This window comes from Zonotrichia albicollis, chromosome 23, assembly GCF_047830755.1.
Source record: "Zonotrichia albicollis isolate bZonAlb1 chromosome 23, bZonAlb1.hap1, whole genome shotgun sequence".
In the NCBI taxonomy this organism is placed as follows: domain Eukaryota; kingdom Metazoa; phylum Chordata; class Aves; order Passeriformes; family Passerellidae; genus Zonotrichia; species Zonotrichia albicollis.
In genome coordinates, this window is record NC_133841.1 from 2205520 (window position 1) to 2224677 (window position 19158).

The 19158-nt window shown below is 56.9% G+C and overlaps 1 protein-coding gene and 1 long non-coding RNA gene across 4 annotated transcripts in view; one reads left to right on the forward strand and one right to left on the reverse strand.

Annotated features, from left to right (window-relative positions):
- Positions 1-9486, forward strand: part of CDK12 (cyclin dependent kinase 12) — a 58451-nt gene extending 48965 nt beyond the window's left edge. Inside the window, exons 12-14 of one of the 3 annotated variants that reach the window (XM_074557825.1) lie at positions 2048-2262; positions 4929-5384; positions 7717-9486. In XM_074557825.1, coding sequence (XP_074413926.1) covers positions 2048-2262; positions 4929-5384; positions 7717-8396 — 1351 coding nt within the window. In that variant the 3' untranslated portion in view covers positions 8397-9486. Of the gene's footprint in view, positions 1-2047; positions 2263-4928; positions 5385-6089; positions 6659-7716 lie in introns of those variants that run through there. The other 2 variants (XM_074557826.1, XM_074557827.1) reach the window with 2 other exon arrangements.
- Positions 9487-13628: 4142 nt separating this feature from the next.
- On the reverse strand, positions 13629-18059 carry LOC141731545 (uncharacterized). Its single transcript, XR_012583609.1, has 3 exons — positions 17697-18059; positions 14079-14375; positions 13629-13938 (listed from the first exon to the last, which is right to left on the reverse strand). It is a non-coding gene; the product is annotated as an uncharacterized LOC141731545 (long non-coding RNA).
- Between the last annotated feature and the right edge of the window lie 1099 nt (positions 18060-19158).

Consider the following 19158-nt stretch of genomic DNA (forward strand, 5'->3'; position numbering starts at 1 on the left):
TCCTAACACTCCCAGAGCTTGGTGCACCCACTGGGTTTGTGGGATCCCAGCACATTCAGGGATGTGCAAATTAAATGATTTTTACACTGCCTTTGCTGGTTTTAGGACCTTCCCCTTCCTGTGGAGGTCTGGCTGCAGTCAGGGATCCTGGAATCCCAGGGTGGTTTGGTTGGAAGAACTTAAAACTCATCCAGTGCCACCCTTGCCATGGGCAGGGACATCTTTCACTGTCCCAGGGAGGAATTTCTTCCCAAAATCCCTTCATCAGTCCATTTCTCCATCTGTAAAAGTGAAACAACATTACATGGATCTATAAAATTACAACCTGCAGTGCTTTGGGTGGGAAGGGACCTGGGGCAGGGACAGCTCCCACCATGCCAGGGTGGCTCCCAACCCCATCCAAGCTGCCCTTGGCCACTTGCAGGGATCCAGGGGCAGCCATAGGGGCAAAACCATCTGCACTAAGAGCTTCCTGTGGGTTTTGAGGATTCCCTTGGTTTCCCTGCTGGCTTCTGGACATTTCCCAGCTTCTCTGGGAAATCCATTCCTGCGCTTCAGCACCTTCACAGGAAGGAATTTCTTCCTAAAATCCCTTCCTGAGTCCATTTCTCCATCTGTAAAAGTGAAACAACATAACATGAATCTATAAAATTACAACCTGCAGTGGTTTGGGTGGAAGGGACCTTAAATCCCACCCAGTGCCACCCCTGCCATGGGCAGGGACAGCTCCCACCATGCCAGGGTGGCTCCCAACCCCATCCAAGCTGCCCTTGGCCACTTGCAGGGATCCAGGGGCAGCACCCTCTGTGCTGAGGGCTTCTGTGGGTTTTGAGGATTCCCTTGGATTCCTTGCTGGCTTCTCTGGGAAATCCATTCCTGCCCTTCAGCACCCTCACAGGAAGGAATTTCTTCCTAAAATCCCTTCCTGAGTCCATTTCTCCATCTGTAAAAGTGAAACAGCATTACATGGATCTACAAAATTCCATCCTGCAGTGGTTTGGGTGGGAAGGGACCTTGGGCAGGGACAGCTCCCACCATGCCAGGGTGGCTCCCAACCCCATCCAAGCTGTCCTTGGCCACTTGCAGGGATCCAGGGGCAGCCATAGGGGCAACACCCTCTGCACTAAGGGCTTCCTGTGGGTTTTGAGGATTCCCTTGGTTTCCCTGCTGGCTTCTGGGACATTTTTCCATCTCTAAAAATGGAACAGCATTACATGGATGTACAAAATTCCATCCTGCAGTGGTTTGGGTGGGAAGGGACCTGGGGCAGGGACAGCTCCCATCATGCCAGGGTGGCTCCAAACCCCATCCAAGGTGCCCTTGGTCACTTGCAATGTTCCAGAGGCTGTGCTGAGGGCTTCTGTGGGTTCTGAGGATTCCCTTGGTTTCCCTGCTGGCTTCTGGACGTTTCCCAGCTTCTCTGGGAAATCCATTCCTGCCCTTCAGCACCTTCACAGGAAGGAATTTCTTCCTAAAATCGTTCCTGAGTCCATTTCTCCATCTCTAAAAATGAAACAGCATTACATGGAACTACAAAATTACATCCTGCAGTGGTTTGGGTGGGAAGGGACCTTGGGCAGGGACAGCTCCCACCATGCCAGGGTGGCTCCAAACCCCATCCAAGCTGCCCTTGGCCACTTCCATCGATCCAGGAGCAAAACCATCTGCACTAAGGGCTTCCTGTGGGTTTTGAGGATTCCCTTGGATTCCCTGCTGGCTTCTGGACATTTCCCAGTTTCTCTGGGAAATCCATTCCTGCCCTTCAGTACCTACACAGGAAGGAATTTCTTCCTAAAATCGCTTCCTGAGTCCATTTCTCCATCTCTAAAAATGAAACAGCATTACATGGATCTACAAAATTACATCCTGCAGTGGTTTGGGTGGGAAGGGACCTTGGGCAGGGACAGCTCCCACCATGCCAGGGTGGCTCCAAACCCCATCCAAGCTGCCCTTGGCCACTTGCAGCGATCCAGAGGCTGTGCTGAGGGCTTTTTTGGGTTCTGAGGATTGCCTTGGTTTCCCTGCCATGTTTTCCCCTGTCTTGCAGCCTCCCCCACTGGCAGGATTGCCACGAGCTGTGGAGCAAGAAGCGGCGGCGGCAGCGGCAGAGCGGGATGGCCGTGGAGGAGCCTCCGGTATCAAAAGTTTCTCGGAAAGAAGCTACCTCTGTTCCAAGCACAGACACTGTGAAAAACAACAGCAGTCCTGTGCCCCCCCAGCCTGCCCAGCTCAAAGCAGAGCCTGGTGCTGCAGATGCAGTAGGTGAGTGCCCACCTGGGTGTGGAAAAGGTTCCTGGTGTGTTCCTTGCTTTGGGTTTGTTTTTTAGCCAGTCTGGTTCTTTCACCTCTAACTCTCTGCAGAAAGGGCATTCCAGGCTCTTCCTGTCCTCATTTCTTTTAGTTTGTTTGTTTTTTTTTTCTCCTCTCTCTGCTGTGAAGAGGCAGAAGGTTCTGTCTGGTCCTCAGAAGTCACTGATGAGCTGACTGTGAATTTGTTCTGAGCTGTGTTATTAGTTCTAAAAGAGGCTGAAGGATGAAAGGAGTCGTTGAGTCACTTCAGCCAGTGGAGAAACAAATCATAGGAATCATAGGCTGGCAGGTGGAGCCACATCCAGGGTGTGCAATGAGCTGAAGTTTGATCTTGTTGATAAATTATATGAAAGATTAGGGGTGGGAAGTGTCAGGCTGGTGGGCAAAAATGAAAATTATTGCACTTTGCTGCAGAAAAGGTCACCCAGACTGACAGATCCTGGACTTGTGCACTGTTCCAAACAGTGATGAAACCCCCCATGCCCAGCAAATAGTTGGAGGGGAGGAATGTGGATTTACACAAAGCTGCCCTGATTGTTCTGTAGAAGCCTTAGAAAAACCCAGATATGGGCTAAGGCTTCCTTTGTGCCCAGTGCTGTGCTGACAAGTAACGAGGAAGACAGTTCTTGCTCCAGGGAATGCACAATCCATGTGTTCAGTGAAACATGGCAGATGGACAAAAGGTGGTGCTTGGATTAACAAACAGCTGGGAGAAGAATGTCCCCTTCTCCATTGCCTACCAGCCAGAGCAGCTCCATTTTAAGCTGCTGAAACCAAAACCTTGCCACCCTTATTCCCAAAAAGTTCCAGCGTCACTGTCAGCGTGAAGGGACACCCTTGTCACTTGTCATTGGGCTGTGAAGGGAGGTGATGCCACTCCCAGGATGTATTTTGGGATAACCTGGATCCTTGCAGGTCAGGACAGAGCCCTGTGATCCCAGGCCAGCTCCCAGCAAGGCATTGCCTTCTGCTTGACCTAATTCCTGGTGCTGTGTCAGGGCACACGCCCTTCCTGCAGCTCAGCTGCATCCTGGGAAGCCTTCCCGGTGCAGGAGGGAGTGATTTGGGTCTGTGGGCATCTCAGGAGGGGCCAGGCTGTGATTGCACTGCTGTGGGGTTGGGGTTTCCATTGCCATCCTCATCCATTGCCATCCTCATCCATTGCCATCCTCGTCCATTGCCATCCTCACCCCCCTGCCGTAGCCTGGTATCCTCAGCATACCTCACTTCCCAAAGGCAGGAACGGGGCAGTTCGGGCTGGCTGAGCTGCTCTGAGCAGCAGCCGGGTGTGCTGAGGGTCTGGGCAGGGCTGGGGGCAGAGCAGCAGCAGCTCAGTGGGTGCAGTGTGTGTGCAGTGCCACGGGGTGCTGCTGCCGTGCCACCGCAGCCGGGGCTGGCACCGCATCCCAGATCCCTCCTCATGGAGCATCCCTGCCTTCCCCGCCAGCCTGGGGACACAAACAGGGGCTGTGGGCTGTGGGGAAGGATCTGCAGTGCTGGGGGGATGTGGAGAGAAGGAAAGCTCCTGGCTGTGGGATGTAGAAAAGGGGCAGTGGGTGCTGCGGGATGTGGAGCGGGGATGTCCCTTGCTGTGGGACATGGAGAAGGGGTGGTCAGTGCTGTGGGACATGGAGAAGGGGTGGTCAGTGCTGTGGGACATTGGAAAAAGGATGTTCCTTGCTGTGGGACATGCAGAAGGGGTGTTGATTGCTGGTGGATGGAAATCATGGCTCTGGGATGTGGGGAAAGGCTGTTCATGGCTGTGGGATGTGGATCATGGCTGTGGGATATGGGGAAGGGCTGTTCTTTGCTGTGGGATGTGGATCATGGCTCTGGGACATGGGTACAGGCTGTTCCTGGCTATGGGATTTGGGTAAGAGCTGTTCCTGGCTATGAGATATTAGGAAGGGCTGTTCCTGACAATGGGATGTGGGGAAGGGCTGTTCATTGCTGTGGGATGTAGATCATGGCTGAGGGATGTGGATCATGGCTCTGGGATGTGAGGAAGGGCTCTTCCTGGCTCTGGGTGTGGGTAAGGGCTGTTCATGGCTCTGGGATGTGGATCATGGCTCTGGGACATGGGTACAGGCTGTTCCTGACTGTGGAATGTGGGTACGGGTTGTTCCTGGCTATGAGATATTGGGAAGGGCTGTTCCTGACAATGGGATGTGAGTAAGGGCTGTTCCTGGCTGTGGGATGTGGGTAAGAGCTGTTCCTGGCTGTGGGATGTGGATTATGGCTGTGGGATGTGGATTATGGCTGTGGGACATGGGTAAGGGCTGTTCCTGGCTGTGGGGAATATGTCTGTTCATTACTGTGGGCTGTGGGTAAGGGCTGTTCCTGGCTATGAGATATTGGGAAGGGCCGCTCCTGACAATGGGCTGTGGGGAAGGGCTGTTCCTGGCTCTGGGATGTGGGGAAGGGCTGTATCTGATAATGGGATGTGGGGAAGGGCTGTATCTGACAATGGGCTGTGGGGAAGGGCTGTTCCTGGCTCTGGGCTGTGGGGAAGGGCTGTATCTGACAATGGGATGTGGGCAAGGGCTGTTCACCACCTTTGTGCAATACCACAATCCCACCCCTCACCTCCCCACCGCCCTTCCCCGTGTGTCCCGCAGGCCTGGGCGACATCACCCAGCAGCTGAACCAGAGCGAGCTGGCCGTGCTGCTGAACCTGCTGCAGAGCCAGACCGACCTGAGCGTGCCCCAGATGGCCCAGCTGCTCAACGTGCACTCCAACCCCGAGATGCAGCAGCAGCTGGAGGCTCTCAACCAGTCCATCACGGCCCTGACCGAGGCCACGGCGCAGCAGCACCACGAGCCCCCGGCGGCGGCGGCGGCGGCAGCGGAGGAGGCGGCGGCGGAGGAGCCGCCCGCAGAGGTGCAGGAGGAGCAGCAGACTCCGGAGGCAGCCAGCGCTCAGGGAGACATGCAGAACGTGCTGGCAGTTCTGCTGAGTCAGCTGATGAAGAGCCAGGAGCCTGGGATAACCCTGGAGGAGAGCAACGGCGAGAAGAGCGGCGAGCAGCGCGGCTCCAGGAAAAGCCCGACGAGGCACGCCGAGGAGAGCACAGGTAAATGAGAAACACCACACAGCTGGTGGGAGCATCCCAGAGAGTGCTGCAGCCAGCAATGAGGGCTTGGAGTGATGGGAGAGAGGCAGCAGGGGTGTGGATGGGAGGAGGGAAGGGGGTAGGATGTGGTTGGACATGAGGAGGAAAGACCCTGACTCCCCTTGCTGCGGTAAGTGCTGGACAGCTCAGGAGGTTGAACAGCTCTAAACAGCCCAAACAGGCAAATATTGCCCCAAAATCCATCAGTGCTCCACTGGGAGTGGGCCAGTGCAGGTGAATTGGAGGTTTTGGGGTTTGCCCAAAAGCGCAAGGGAAATTTGGAGGGTCATTTGTTCCTCAAACCCCCCCAGCAATCAGTTTGCAGATCCAGGGAGGTTTTTTGCACAGGATGCTGCTGCACCTCTGCATTTTTCCCAGCTCTTTTTCACCATCCCCTCTTAAATAAATAAATAAACCTGCAGAGGTGATTTTAAAGAGCTGAAATAGTGGTGAGTGCTGAAGGGAGGGATAGTGGCAGCTGTGTGAGTAAAACCTGAGCACCCACAAGTGCCTGGTTCTACCTGGAGCTGATTTTTGAACCAAACGAGTTTAAAACCCCCTGCTTGTGTCAGTGAGCTCTCGGATTTCCTTTCCAAAGGTGAGTGTAAATGTCTCCATGTCTTTTTTTTTTTTTTTTTGTTTCTGTTGATTTTTTGAATTTATTAGCAACAGCCTGTGACGACCTCACCAAATTGTAGAAGCGCCTCCTGAGTTTGTCTCAGACTCTCCGGGGAGCCTGTTTTGGCCCGATCCCACCTCCTGCAATGTAGCTGAACGTGCTGTGTTCTCGTGCCTTCAACACCCGCCCACCACGAGCCAGTTGTGATCGTGCTTTTTTCTTTTTCTTTTTTTTTTTTTTTTTTCTCCTCTTTTTTTTTTTTTTTTTTTTTTTTATTTTGTTGTTGTTGCCCTAGTCCTGGAAGATAAGTAGGTTACTGTAGAGCAGATGGAATTCGATGCCGTTGTTCTCTGTTGATAATTCTTTGGAATGATTTGCTGTCCCCCAGATCAGCTTGGCTTTACAAATTTTACCTGAAGATTGTTTTTGGGGTTTGTTTATTTTTTTTTTGTTTTGGTTTTGTTTTGTTTTGTTTTTTTTTTTTTCCCCGTTGTTGTTTTATTTTTCTGGATTTCAATACAATCTAGTTTTCAAAGTGGACTGACGGATACGGGTGGAGGGGTGGTCCTGGAAGACTACTGGTTTTCACAATAAAGTTTGACCTTTTTAATAACCAGTTTTGCCAATGATTTGAGGATGTGATTCCAACAAAGGTGTCCGTGGGCTCTGCCATCGCCAGCAATTCCTTCCCCAGTGGGCGAGGGAGAGGAGGCAGCTCAGGTGTGTTGCTGTGGGAGGAGGCAGGGATGGAGCAGCTGTGTCCCCTCCCTGCCCTGCTGTCACCTGCCCTGGTGGCACTGCCGTGGTGGCACTGCCGTGGTGGCACTGCCCTGCTGTCACCTGCCCTGGTGGCACTGCCATGGTGGCACCTGCAGCCGTGGTGGCACTGCCATGGTGGCACTGCCATGGTGGCACCTGCAGCCGTGGTGGCACTGCCCTGGTGGCACTGCCGTGGTGGCACTGCCCTGGTGGCACTGCCCTGGTGGCACTGCCGTGGTGGCACTGCCGTGGTGGCACTGCCTCAGGGCAGGGCTCTGCTCCATCTCCCACCTCCTTTGTGCTTCCTCGCCCTCACACAGCAGGGTGGGCTGGGGGTGACGGAGCTTTCTTTTAACAGGAGGGGAAACAAACCCTGATTTGGGAGGAAATCAGGGGTGAAGGAGCACGGGGAGGAAGCAGAAGGGTTTTGCTCATGAAATATTCGGGGGATGGACTTGTTTTGGACTCTGTTGGCAGCAGGGCTGGCTGGGTGGGTGGGAAGGGGCAGGATCGGGTGCCCGCTGCCCTGGGGGTGCCCAGGGGGCACTCGGGAGCTGCCAGCCGTGTGCTGGGCTCGGGTTTGTGTTTGTGCAAGGCTGCACATCCCGGCCTCGCTGCCCTGGGGGAGCACGGGGCTGGCGTGTGGCTCCACATGTCGGGATCAGCCTTTGATCCGGCAGGGAATTCCCTGCACGGCTGCCCAGGTGTTAGGACAGCTGTTGGGTGCGCGGGGGCCGGGGCGAAAGCGTTAATGAACATTGTTAATGAACGTTGATCTCCCAGGCAGCCAGTTCAAACTCTTCCCACAGCATCCCCGAGCGGGCGGCCTTACGGCAGGGCTCGCTTTTGATTTGCTTAGAAAAATGTCTTTGTGTCTGTTTGAAACGGTGTTTAAAAGAAGTCACCCTTCCACAGCGTGTCCTCCTGCCATTGTCCCAGCAGAGAAGAGACCCCCCGAGCCCCCCGGACCGCCGCCGCCTCCTCCCGTGGCCCAAGAGGATCTGTGCGGAGCAGCGCAGGAGCTGAACCCGGCCGTGACGGCTGCGCTGCTGCAGCTCCTGGCGCAGCCCGACCCGGAGCCGCTCGGCCTCGCCCCGCAGGAGCCGCCGCGCTACGGGCGCTCGCAGCCCGGCAGGACTCACAGCAGCGACAGCTCCGAGGGGGGATTCGGTGCCGAGGAGCTCGGCAACCCGGGCCACGCTCTGCTAGAACCTTCTCCTGCCCAAGCCCTGGGGAAAAGCAGGACCTTCTTGGGCTCCGTGAGCCACCTCGGGGAGAGCAGCGCCTACCAGGGCACGGGCTCGCTGCAGTTCCCCGGGGACCAGGACCTGCGCTTCGCCAGAGCGCCCCTCAGCGGCGTGCACGCCTTCGGCAAAGCCGAGGGCAGCAACAGCACCGCGCTGCTGCATCCAGAGGCCACCAAAGTGCAGAGTTACAGCGAGCTGGGGCCGGGCACGGGCGCTGCCAGCGGGGCAGCACCGGGGCACAGCTGGGCTGCCCCAACCCAGGCGCCGCCGCCTTCCTACGGGAAGGCATTCCGAGGGCCTGGCCGAGTGCCTCCACGGGGAGGCCGGGGCCGGGGGGTTCCCTACTGACATTCCTGGGATCCCCCCCTTGCCTCTCCTCTCCTTTAGCCACAGGACTTGATTTTTTTTTGTTTTTTTAATTTTTTAATTTTTTTTTTTTTTTTTGGCCAGAGCAAGGTCTCGTCCGCATTTCAGCTGCTGCATCCCTCCCTCGCTCAGGAGATGCCAGAGGGTCCCCACTGGCCTCCCCTGCTTGGTTAGTGACAAAAATAATCCCAACCCTGCAGCAAACTGAGCCAGGAGAAGGGGGGGGAATTGATGGAAAAGTAGGAGTGGAAGGAAGAAGGAATTTTAAAAATGCTGTTACCCCAAGCTGGGCACTGGAGTTTGCCAGTGGGTCAGGGAGGGCTGGGGAGAGGCTGCTCCCCAAAGCGGTTTCATTTTTGTTGTTGTTTTGTTTGTTTGTTTTCCCCATTTCCTTAAGGAAAAAAAAAATGAAAGAACAAATGAAAAGGGGAATTTATGGATGCAGAGGCACCTGGATGGGTTATCCCAGCATGGGGACCTGGGATGTGACTCTGGTTGTGTTTGATTTATCTGATGTTGCTTTTTTTTTTTCCATAAAGCATCCAGTTTTCCCTCTGCTCCAGGGCCAGTCCTGCCCCCTGTGACAGCAGCCTTAGTACATTGATTTTTGGGAAGGATCTCTGGGTGTTGGATCCCTCCTGCTGTAACTTGGCAGTGGGAATTGTCTTTTTCTTTTCTTTTATTTTTTGTGTCTTTTGTTTTAATTTTTATTTTTTTAAGAGCCGAGGAGAACACCTCCCTGAAAACCAGGGATTTCTGCCATTTGTAACTTTCAAACCTCTTCAAGAATTAAAAAAGAGGAAGCAAAAATCCCAACATCTGGTGGGATTTGCCAGCAGATGGGAGTGATTTGTGCCCGGAATCCTGGGCCAGAGCTGCCCATCCTGCCGAGGTCAGTCCCATCTCAGCCCTTTGAGGTTTTCCAGGTGTTCCTGTGTCATTTCCATGAGCATATTTCTATTTTTGTTGTTGTCAAGGAAGTATTTACGATGGATTTTCTCCTCCCACAGACCCTTGCGCTGTTCATTTCAATGAGACTTAAAAAGAGATGAATAAAACAAAGGTACCTATTTATCAGCTTTTTTTTTTTTTTTCCAAGTAGACCTTTCCTATGGAAAACATTTAATTTTAGAGCCAGTTCTGGAGTGTTAAAGGGGAGGGGAATTTTGGGGTGGGCCAAGAGACCTTCTTGCTACTAACAGGATTTAATTTCTTTTTTTATACAGAGAGATAAATTTAAATAAATGCACCTGAATAGGTGATGCTTCTCCACCTGGGGAGATCCTGCCTTACCCAGCTTTGCCGTGGGAGGAAGGAAGGGAGAGAAATTCAATATATAGCTATATTTTTTATTTTTTATTTGCTGGTGATATGCAGGGACCGCTGGCTCCCAACACTGAGGAGCGATGCAGTTTGCAGAATTCCCATTGGAAATTTGTAGGGTTTGGGATTTTTTTTTTGTTTTTGTTGGCTTGATGATTTATTTTTTAAATTTAGGTCATGCCTGATGTGCAGAGAGAAAAAAAGAGAAGTTCTGTGAGACACAGAGTGCACTGAACCCACCGAGGGGCTTTAGGAGAGGGGTTTAATTTCTTTATTTCCCATTTTCCTGGCACCAGTTCCAAGCTGCCATGGAGCTGCCGCTGCTGCTTTTTTTTTTTTTTTTTTTTTTTTTTTTTTTTTTTTTTTCTTCCCAATCCCATCCTCTTTGGAAGGAAAAGTCTCGTTCCTGTGCTGAATCCTCTTAGGAAGCTGCTGCCTATTTATTGTCTCTGCAAACTGGCACATTCCCAGCAAAGCTGCCGGGCCTCCTGCTCCCCATGCTGGTGTCACAGTGGCTTTGAGGCCCAGTTTGGGGTCATCAATCCCAGTTTAAGGTCATCAATCCCAGTCTGGGGGTCACCAGTCCCAGTTTTGGGGTCACCAGTCCCAGTTTGGGATCATCAGTCCCAGTTTGGAGGTCACCAGCTGCAGTTTGGGAGTCATCAATCCCAGTTTAGGGTCATCAGCTGCAGTTTGGGGTCATCAATCCCAGTTTGGGGTCATCAATCCCAGTTTGGGGTCATCATTCCCAGTTTGGGGTCATCATTCCCAGTTTGGGGTCATCAATCTCAGTTTAGGGTCATCAATCCCAGTTTGGGGTCATCAATCCCAGTTTGGGGTCATCAGCTGCAGTTTGGGAGTCACCAGTTGCAGTTTGGGGGTCATCAGCCCCAGTTTGGGATCATCATCCCAGTTTGGGGGTCATCAGTCCCAGTTTGGGGGTCATCAATCCCAGTTTGGGGTCATCAATTCCAGTTTGGGGGTCATCAGTCCCAGTTTGGAGGTCATCAGTCCCAGTTTGGGGTCATCAGCCGCAGTTTGGGGTCATGAATCCCAGTTTGGGGGTCATCAGCCCCAGTTTGGGGGTCACCAGTCCCAGTTTGGGGTCATCATTCCCAGTTTGGGGTCATCAATCCCAGTTTGGGGTCATCAGCCCCAGTTTGGGGTCACCAGTCCCAGTTTGGGGTCACCAGTCCCAGTTTGGGGGTCACCAGTCCCAGTTTGGGGTCACCAGTCCCGGTTTGGGGTCACCAGCCCCAGTTTAGGGGTCATCAGCTGCAGTTTGGGGGTCATCAATCCCAGTTTGGGGTCATCAATCCCAGTTTGGGGTCATCATTCCCAGTTTGGGGTCATCAGCCGCAGTTTGGGGTCATCAATCCCAGTTTGGGGTCACCAGTCCCAGTTTGGGGGTCATCAATCCCAGTTTGGGGTCATCAATCCCAGTTTGGAGGTCATCAATTCCAGTTTGGGGGTCACCAGTCCCAGTTTGGGAGTCATCAGCTGCAGTTTGGGAGTCATCATTCCCAGTTTGGCATCATCAATCCCAGTTTGGGGGTCATCAATCCCAGTTTGGGAGCCATCAGCTGCAGTTTGGGGTCATCAGCCCCAGTTTGGGGGTCATGAATCCCAGTTTGGGGGTCATGAATCCCAGTTTGGGGTCATGAATCCCAGTCTGGGGGTCATCAGCCGCAGTTTGGGGGTCACCAGTCCCAGTTTGGAGGTCATCAGCCGCAATTTGGGGTCATCAGTCCCAGTCTGGGGGTCACCAGTCCCATTTTGGGGGTCACCAGTCCCAGTTTAGGGGGTCCTTTCCCAGCTGGGTGTCCCCAGGCCCTCCCTGGCCCAGCTCCATCTCCTGCAGCAGGGCTGGGAAGGGGCTGGCGGTGCCTCCTGTCCCAGCCCCAGCCAGGGATGGACATTGCAGGCATCTGTTCCCTGCTCCGTGGCAGCTGCCAGCTGTCCCCAGGGCCCCCGGGGGCTCCTGTGGAAGGTGATTCCATCATTCCTTCCTCTGAGCCCCCCTCCTCATTCCCCTCCCAGTGGCTTTTCCTAACTGGTCCCAGCATGAGCCTTTCCTGGGGTCTGGGGGGGAGAACCAGCCTGGTCAGATCTTGGGGGGCTGTGGGGCCACTCCTGGTTTCCATCACCTCTTTTTCATCTATTTCCCCCCCACCCTTTTATTTTATTTTGTTTCATTTTTACCTTTTTCAAGGAAGACAAAAGGATTGGCGGTGTCGGGTGGGATTTGTGCATTTGGGAGGGTTTAGTTACAGACAAGGGAGTGAGGGCAGCTCCCCCCTCCTTCCCCCCAGCCTGGCTCTGGGTTCAATCCCAAATTCTCCCCCCGTAGCAGTTCCCAGCAGAGGAGCCTCTGCTCAGACTCTCGCTGTACCTCTCCCGAGTTTCCTTCGGAGACCAAGCGCGCCTTTTTTCGGTTGTACCTTTGTCTCTGTACAGATATTTTGTAATATATTAAAAAAATTTTTTTTTTCTTTTCAGTTTATAAAAATGGAGAAGTGGAGATTGGAAAATTAAATATTTCCTGTTACTGTATATCTTGGTTGCCTTTTGCTCCGTTGCTTCCCCCCCTGTAGCCTTTGGAATCCCACGGTAACTTGTGTTTTCCTTGGAAAGCCTTTGATTCCCTCCTGGAGAGAGGGGTGGGATTTGGCATTGCCAGCCTCTGCAAGCCCCCAAATTCCACTCTCTAATTAAGCTCTGAGCCATCATTAGCCCTGGGTTTCCCCCTGCTCAAAGGGAGATGCCCGAGCTGGAGCAGGGGGTGGTTGGGTTAAGGTGAGAATGGGAAACCCAGAGCTGGTGGGGAGGTGGGAAGGGGAAGGACTGAGGTTGAATTTGGCCCCAAACCCTCTCCCAGCTCCTGGCAGCCTCTGGGTGATGGAGAGGGAAGGATTGAGGTTGAATTTGGCCCCAAACCCTCTCCCAGCTCCTGGCAGCCTCTGGGTGCTGGAGAGGGTGCCTGGAGAGGATGGATTGTGCTGTGAGGGCAGGAGAAGGGAGCTGTGCCTTCCTCCATGCCCTTACCCTGTGCTGCTCCAACCCCGCCGTGGCTCCTGAAGGACTCAGGGCGGTTTTTCCCATCCCTCCCGAGCCAAGCAGGAATTTAGGATATGGTGGAGCCATCCTAGAATCTCCTTCCTGCTCGTTGAGGGTGGCACAGCCCCTCCGAGGTGAGGGGGGAGCTGGAGGGGCCGTGGCTCCGTGTCCGTGCCTCCATCCCCGCCCTTTCCCGTTCCAGCCCCGGCTTTGCCTCCCCTTTCCCGTTCCAGCCCCGGCTTTGCCGCCCCTCTCCCGTTCCAGCCCCGGTTTTGCCTCCCCTTTCCCGTTCCAGCCCCGGCTTTGCCTCCCCTTTCCCGTTCCAGCCCCGGCTTTGCCTCCCCTCTCCCGTTCCAGCCCCGGCTTTGCCGCCCCTTTCCCGTTCCAACCCCGGCTTTGCCGCCCCTTTCCCGTTCCAGCCCCGGCTTTGCCGCCCCTCTCCCGTTCCAGCCCCGGCTTTCTCGCTCTCCTTTCGCCTGTTTCCGATCCCTGCGCTGACACGTCTTAAAATAAAATCCCAGTGCAGATGGCGGGGGGGCGGCGGCGGCGCCGGGCGCTCCCCGGTGCCTGGCAAGGCAGGAGCGAGCCCCCAGCGCCCACCCAGAGGCTCCCCTGGTTTATGGAGGGGCAGCTGGGCCCCGTGCACTCGGCTGGATCCCTAACCCGGCCCTCCTGCTCCGTGCCCGCGGCTCCTCCGGGCTCCGAGGCCTCAGAAAGGATGCGATGCCACCCTGAGCTCCATCCATCCCATCGCAATCCCATCCCAACCCCACTTTCCCTTCCCGCTGCCGCCAGACAAAGCCCCCACGTGGTCCCGGCTCCTGCGGCATCCCGATGCAAAGGTGACCAGGCCGTTTTATCCCGTTTAATTTATTTTGGCATTGAACTTCCTCGGCAGCAGCTGCCGTGCCAAATGGCCGGGGGGCTGCCCGCTGTAAATCTCTCCGGCGTTCGGCTCTTCCCCGCTTGGATTATTCCCGTGTTTGCTCCATGCCGACGTTCCTGCCCGCTCCATCCCACCCTTCCCGGCTCCATGGGATCGAAATGTGGCATCTGGCACGGCTCTTCTTCCTCCTCATCCTCGCCGTGCCCTCACGGCGCTGGGGTTGCGGTGGTGGCGCCGTCCATCGCATTCCGGAGCATCCTTGGAGCGGGGATGGAGATGGAACGTGAGGAGGAGGAAGAGGATGAGGAGGATGAGGAGGAAGAGGAGGACGGGGCCTTCCCATGGAGCAGATCCCCGCGGGCCACCCTCATCCCGCGGGATCCTGTCGGGATTCCCACCTGGAGAAGGCCTCGCACCTCCCGGGCGGGCACACGCGTGTGACAAGGTGCGCGCACACCTGCGCTGGCACACGCGTGTTCACACGCGTGTCCGGGGTGGTGGTGGTGGGGGGGTGACTGTCACCAGGTGTCGCTCTCGGCACGGCCACCACCTCCCACCGCGTCCCCGTCCTCCTCCTCCTCCTCCTCCTCCTCCTCCCCGGCTATATTTGTCCTTCCAGCTGCTCCGGCTGTCGGCATTAAAGGTTTTTCATCCAATTTAGACGTTTCCTTCCAAAAACCCGTTCACACCTTTCGCTGGCATTTGGAAAGGGGAGAGAAGAAAAGGACTGAGAAGGATAAAACCACCCAAAAAAAAAAAAAAAAAAAAAAAAAAAAAAAAAAACCAAAAAACCAACAAAAATCCCTTGGAGGTGTTGGAGGCCGCGGGTGGGGGATGGACGAGGTGTTGGGGTTCAGTTTTGGGGGGAAGGATGGGGGGCATCTTCATCCCATGGCATTTCCCATCCCTTGGCATCAAGATGCCCCATTTTGAGGGCACGGGTGGATTTTGGGTGGCAGCACGGGCATGGATGGGGTTTGGTGGGCACGGATAGGGTTTGGTTTGATGGGCATGGAGAGGGTTTGGTGGGCATGGGTGGGGTTTGGTGGGTATGGATGGGGTTTGGTGGGCATGGGTGGGGTTTGGTGGGTATGGATGGGGTTTGGTGGGCATGGGTGGGGTTTGGTGGGTATGGATGGGGTTTGGTTGGTATGGATGAGGTTTGGTGGGCACGGATGAGGTTTGGTTTGATGGGCATGGAGAGGGCTTGGTGGGCATGGGTGGGGTTTGGTGGGCACGGATGGGGTTTGGTGAGCATGGATGGGGTTTGGTGGGTATGGATGGGGTTTGATTGGCATGGATGGGGTATGGTGGGCACAGATGAGGTTTGATGGGCATGGATGGGGTTTGGTGGGCACGGATAGGGTTTGGTGGGCACGGATAGGGTTTAGTGGGCACGGATGGGGTTTGGTAGGCACGGATGGGGTTTGGTTTGATGGGCATGGAGAGGGTTTGGTGGGTATGGATGAGGTTTGATGGGCATGGATGGGGTTTGGTGGGCATGGATGGGGTTTGATGGGCACGGATGGGGTTTGGTTTGATGGGCACGGGTGGGGTTTGGTGGGCACGGATGGGGTTCGATGGGCACGGATGGGGTGCGGATTCCTTGGGCACAGGGGGGGAGGTGACACAATCCCCGTGCCACGGGGCCACCTGGCCCTGTCCCCTCGCACCGGCAGCTTGATTAAAGCGGCGGCGCGGGCGGTGGCACAGCTGGTGCCTCCTGCCAGCAGCACCCGGAGCGGGAAGCGCCCGCCATTAGCGGCTCCAATTAGCGACAACGCGGAGCCACCGCGGCCCGGGGAGGGGTCCCCAGCCCCGGGTACCCCCCGGTGCCACCTCCGAGGCCATCACCCACCCCCTGTCCCTGTCCCCGCAGTGCCAACGCTCCTGTGCCACTGAGCACGCCTCGATGTTGGGGACATTCCTGCCACCAGGTGCCACCTGCCCCGCCCGGCCTGTGGGAGGGGGGACAGGCGGGGTGACAGCGGGCACCGGGATGGGGCCAGGGCCCTGGCAGGAGCTGGCACCGCGCTCCGGGCGGGCACATCGCCCTCCCCGCTGCCACGGGCGCAGCTGAGCCAAGGCGCGGGGGGGCCGCGGCTGCACGCTTTCACCTGCCATTTAATTGGATGTATTTTTAATTAATGGCGCCTCTGGGACCAACATGAGACAACATGATCTCTGAATAGGGGCAGGGGAGGAATTGGGGCCGCGGGAGGATTGGGCCGCCGGGTGCCCTTACGAGCCAAACGCTGCCATCAATCACCCCCTACTTTCGGCTCTGGACTTTTGGCTGGGGCTCAAGGCGGGCGCCGGGGCCACCCCCGCTGCCGCCTGGCACTCGTGTGACGAGCGGCACGTCCTCAGCCGAGGATGCTTTTCCCTTTTGCCAGCAAATCCTGCCCCGAATCTGCTCTTGGGACCATCCCTGAGGGGTCACGGCGGGCTCACAACCCTTCTCTGCCCTCCCCGCCGCGAGTGCCACCTTGGTTGTTTTGTCCCTCCTGTCTCTGGGGAGGGGACCCAGCTGGGTCTGGCGCGTCCCCCGCACCCTCTGGCACAGCCCGGGGGGGCCCGGCCGGGCGGTGGTGCCGGGGCAGCTGCCCAGCCCCGCAGGGCCGGCGGGGCTCGCCCGTGGCAGGTGCCGAGGCGCAATGTAGGGCAGCATTAATATTTAGCGACACTGGGGGGTGGCACAGCTGCCTCCTGCGCTGGAATGCAGACGGCAGCCAGCGGGGACGGCGGCCACCACTGCCACCACACCCCCTGAGCCACCAGGGCCACCAAACCCCTCTGCCACCACTGCCACAACACCCCCTGAGCCACCAGGGCCACCACACCCCTCTGCCACCACACCCCCTGAGCCACCAGGGCCACCACACCCCCTGAGCCACCAGGGCCACCAAACCCCCTGAGCCACCAGGGCCACCAAACCCCTCTGCCACCGCACCCCCTGAGCCACCCCTGCCACAACACCCCCTGAGCCACCAGGGCCACCACTGCCACCACACCCCTCTGCCACCACTGCCACCGCTGCCACCACACCCCCTGAGCCACCAGGGCCACCAAACCCCTCTGCCACCACACCCCCTGAGCCACCACTGCCACCACTGCCACCACACCCCTCTGCCACCGCAGCAAACACCTCGTCCGCCAGGGCCACCAAACCCCTCGGACATTTGCTGCTGCCACCGTCCCCACAGCCCCGTGCACCCCCAGCCTGCCCACAGAAATGGGGGGCACATCACAGGGGACACAACCCCCAGGGATCCCAGCTCTTAGCACAAGGGAGGTGGAGAGGTGATGGCCAAACTCCAGGCCCTTGGAGCCACTGGGGACATCAGGGGGAGAGGAAGATGCTGGGGAGAGGAAGGTGTTGGGGGTCCTGGGCTGGTCCCCAGTGCTGGGACAACCAGCCACAGTGCCACCGTGGTGGCCTTGGTGGTGTCACCAGAGCCTGGCCCTGTGCCCTGTGTCACCGGTGACAGCGGCCATGGCTGGAGGGGTCAGACCCATCTTGTCTGGATGCTCTGCCAGGAGCAGGAGGGGTCTGTGCCACCGGCCCTTCTCCCTGGTGACTGATGGGGGTGGCATGTGAGCCCTGGGGTGGCCCTGCCATGGCCAGACCCTCAGTGTGGCCAGACCCTCACTGTGGCCAGATCCTGACCATGGCCAGACCTTCACTGTGGCCAGATCTTTGCCACACCAGAGCCCTCAGCATGGCTGGACCATCACCACAGCCAGACCCTCACCATGGCTGGACCCTCACCCTGCCCAGACCCTCACCCTCACCAGACCCTTATCCTGCCCAGACCCTCACCATGACCAGATCCTCACCATGGTCAGAGTCTCATCTTGCCCAGACCTTCACCCTTGCCAAACCCTCACCATGCCCAGCCCCTCACCCTGCCCAACCCCTTGCCATGGCTGGACCCTCACCACGGCCAAACCCTCCCCACTCCCACACCCTCCCCATGGCCAAACCCTCCCCATGGCCGGACCCAGACCCTCACCACGGCCATGCCCTGCCCGTGCCCGGCCCCTCCCCGGCCGGAGCCTCTCGGTGGTGCCCGGGCAGTGCCCCAGCAGTGCCCGGGCGGTGCGGGCGCGGTGCGGGCGCGGTGCGGGTGCTTGATTAGCGTGATTCCGGCATTGTGATGCAGAGGCGGTCGGGGCACCAGCTGCTCCTGCCCGGGTGTTTATTGTTACCTAGAGACGCCCCTGGCTCCCGCCCAGCTCCCCCCAGCCCCGCACGATGCAAAATTTATAGCGCGGCGGGTCCCGCGTTAACTCTCTGCCTCCCGGGCGGGGGGGAGCCGCGGGAGCCCCCCGGGATGGGCACGGCCGGGGCTGGCACACCGGGTGATGCCAGGCTGCACGGTGCCATGTCACACCGTTACCATGCCATGCCACCGCGCCGTGCCGTGCCGTGCCAGCGGAGCCCCAGGCCTGCAGCACGGCGTTCCCTGCGGAGCCCGTATCCATGGCACGGCTAATCCTCCGGCCGGGCACGGAGCCAGCCCGTCCGCGGTGCCCGCCGGCTGCCAGCCCGGCTGATGGAGAGGGCACAGCCCCGGCTACCCCCTGTCCGTGCCGGGCCGTGCCGTGCCAGCCCCGCTCAGAATGTCACCGGGTGGGCAGAGGTGGCACAGCCGGGGCATTGAGGAGGAGGATGGGGGGCATTGAGGGCATCCGTGCCCTCCTCCTTCCTGCCGCCCTGGCTCAGCGCGGCTCCGCGCCGCACGGAACGGCACAGCACGGAACGGCACAGCACGGAACGGCACAGGAGCTGCCATCTGCCCCCGCCGCCAGCCCCGGTGACACCGCTGTCGCCGTCACCTGCCCCCAGCCGAGCACCGCGACACCGGGGGAGCCACCGGGACCCCGCCGTGTCCCCCCGCCGTGTCCCCCCTGCCACAGCGCCCGCTGCCCCCCCCAGCTCCGCTCCCTCCACCTCTCAGCAAGTTTTTTATGTGATTACAGGCACTGCATGGTAATTAGTGCTAAACTCATTTGCACAACTACAGTTAATTGGCTACAACAATTAATTAATGTGTTGGAAATTTGGCACTGGAAAAAAAAAAAAAAGAGAGAGAGAGAGAGAAAAGAAAAAAAAAAAAGTTTGTCACCAGAGGGGGGAGAAGGGGGAGATGGGGAGGATGCACCCACCTGCACCCACCTGCACCCACCTGCAGCCCTGCTAAGTTTCCCCCAGAGCTGCAGTTCCTGCTTTGTTTCCTGCTTTTTTCTTTCTTTTCCATTTTCCCCCTTTATTTGTTGTTCCTTTTTCATTTCCCCCCTTTTTCCTGTTTTCCTGCATTCTTTCACCCCTTTTCCCGTTTTGTTGTTTTGGCTTTTTTTTTTTTTTTTTTTTTTTTTTTGTGCAACTTAAGCAAACTCATTTCCCTGATAAAATACAGCATGACTAATGACTGAAGCATGTAAAAATCATTGGGAAAATGTCCTTGGAAGACG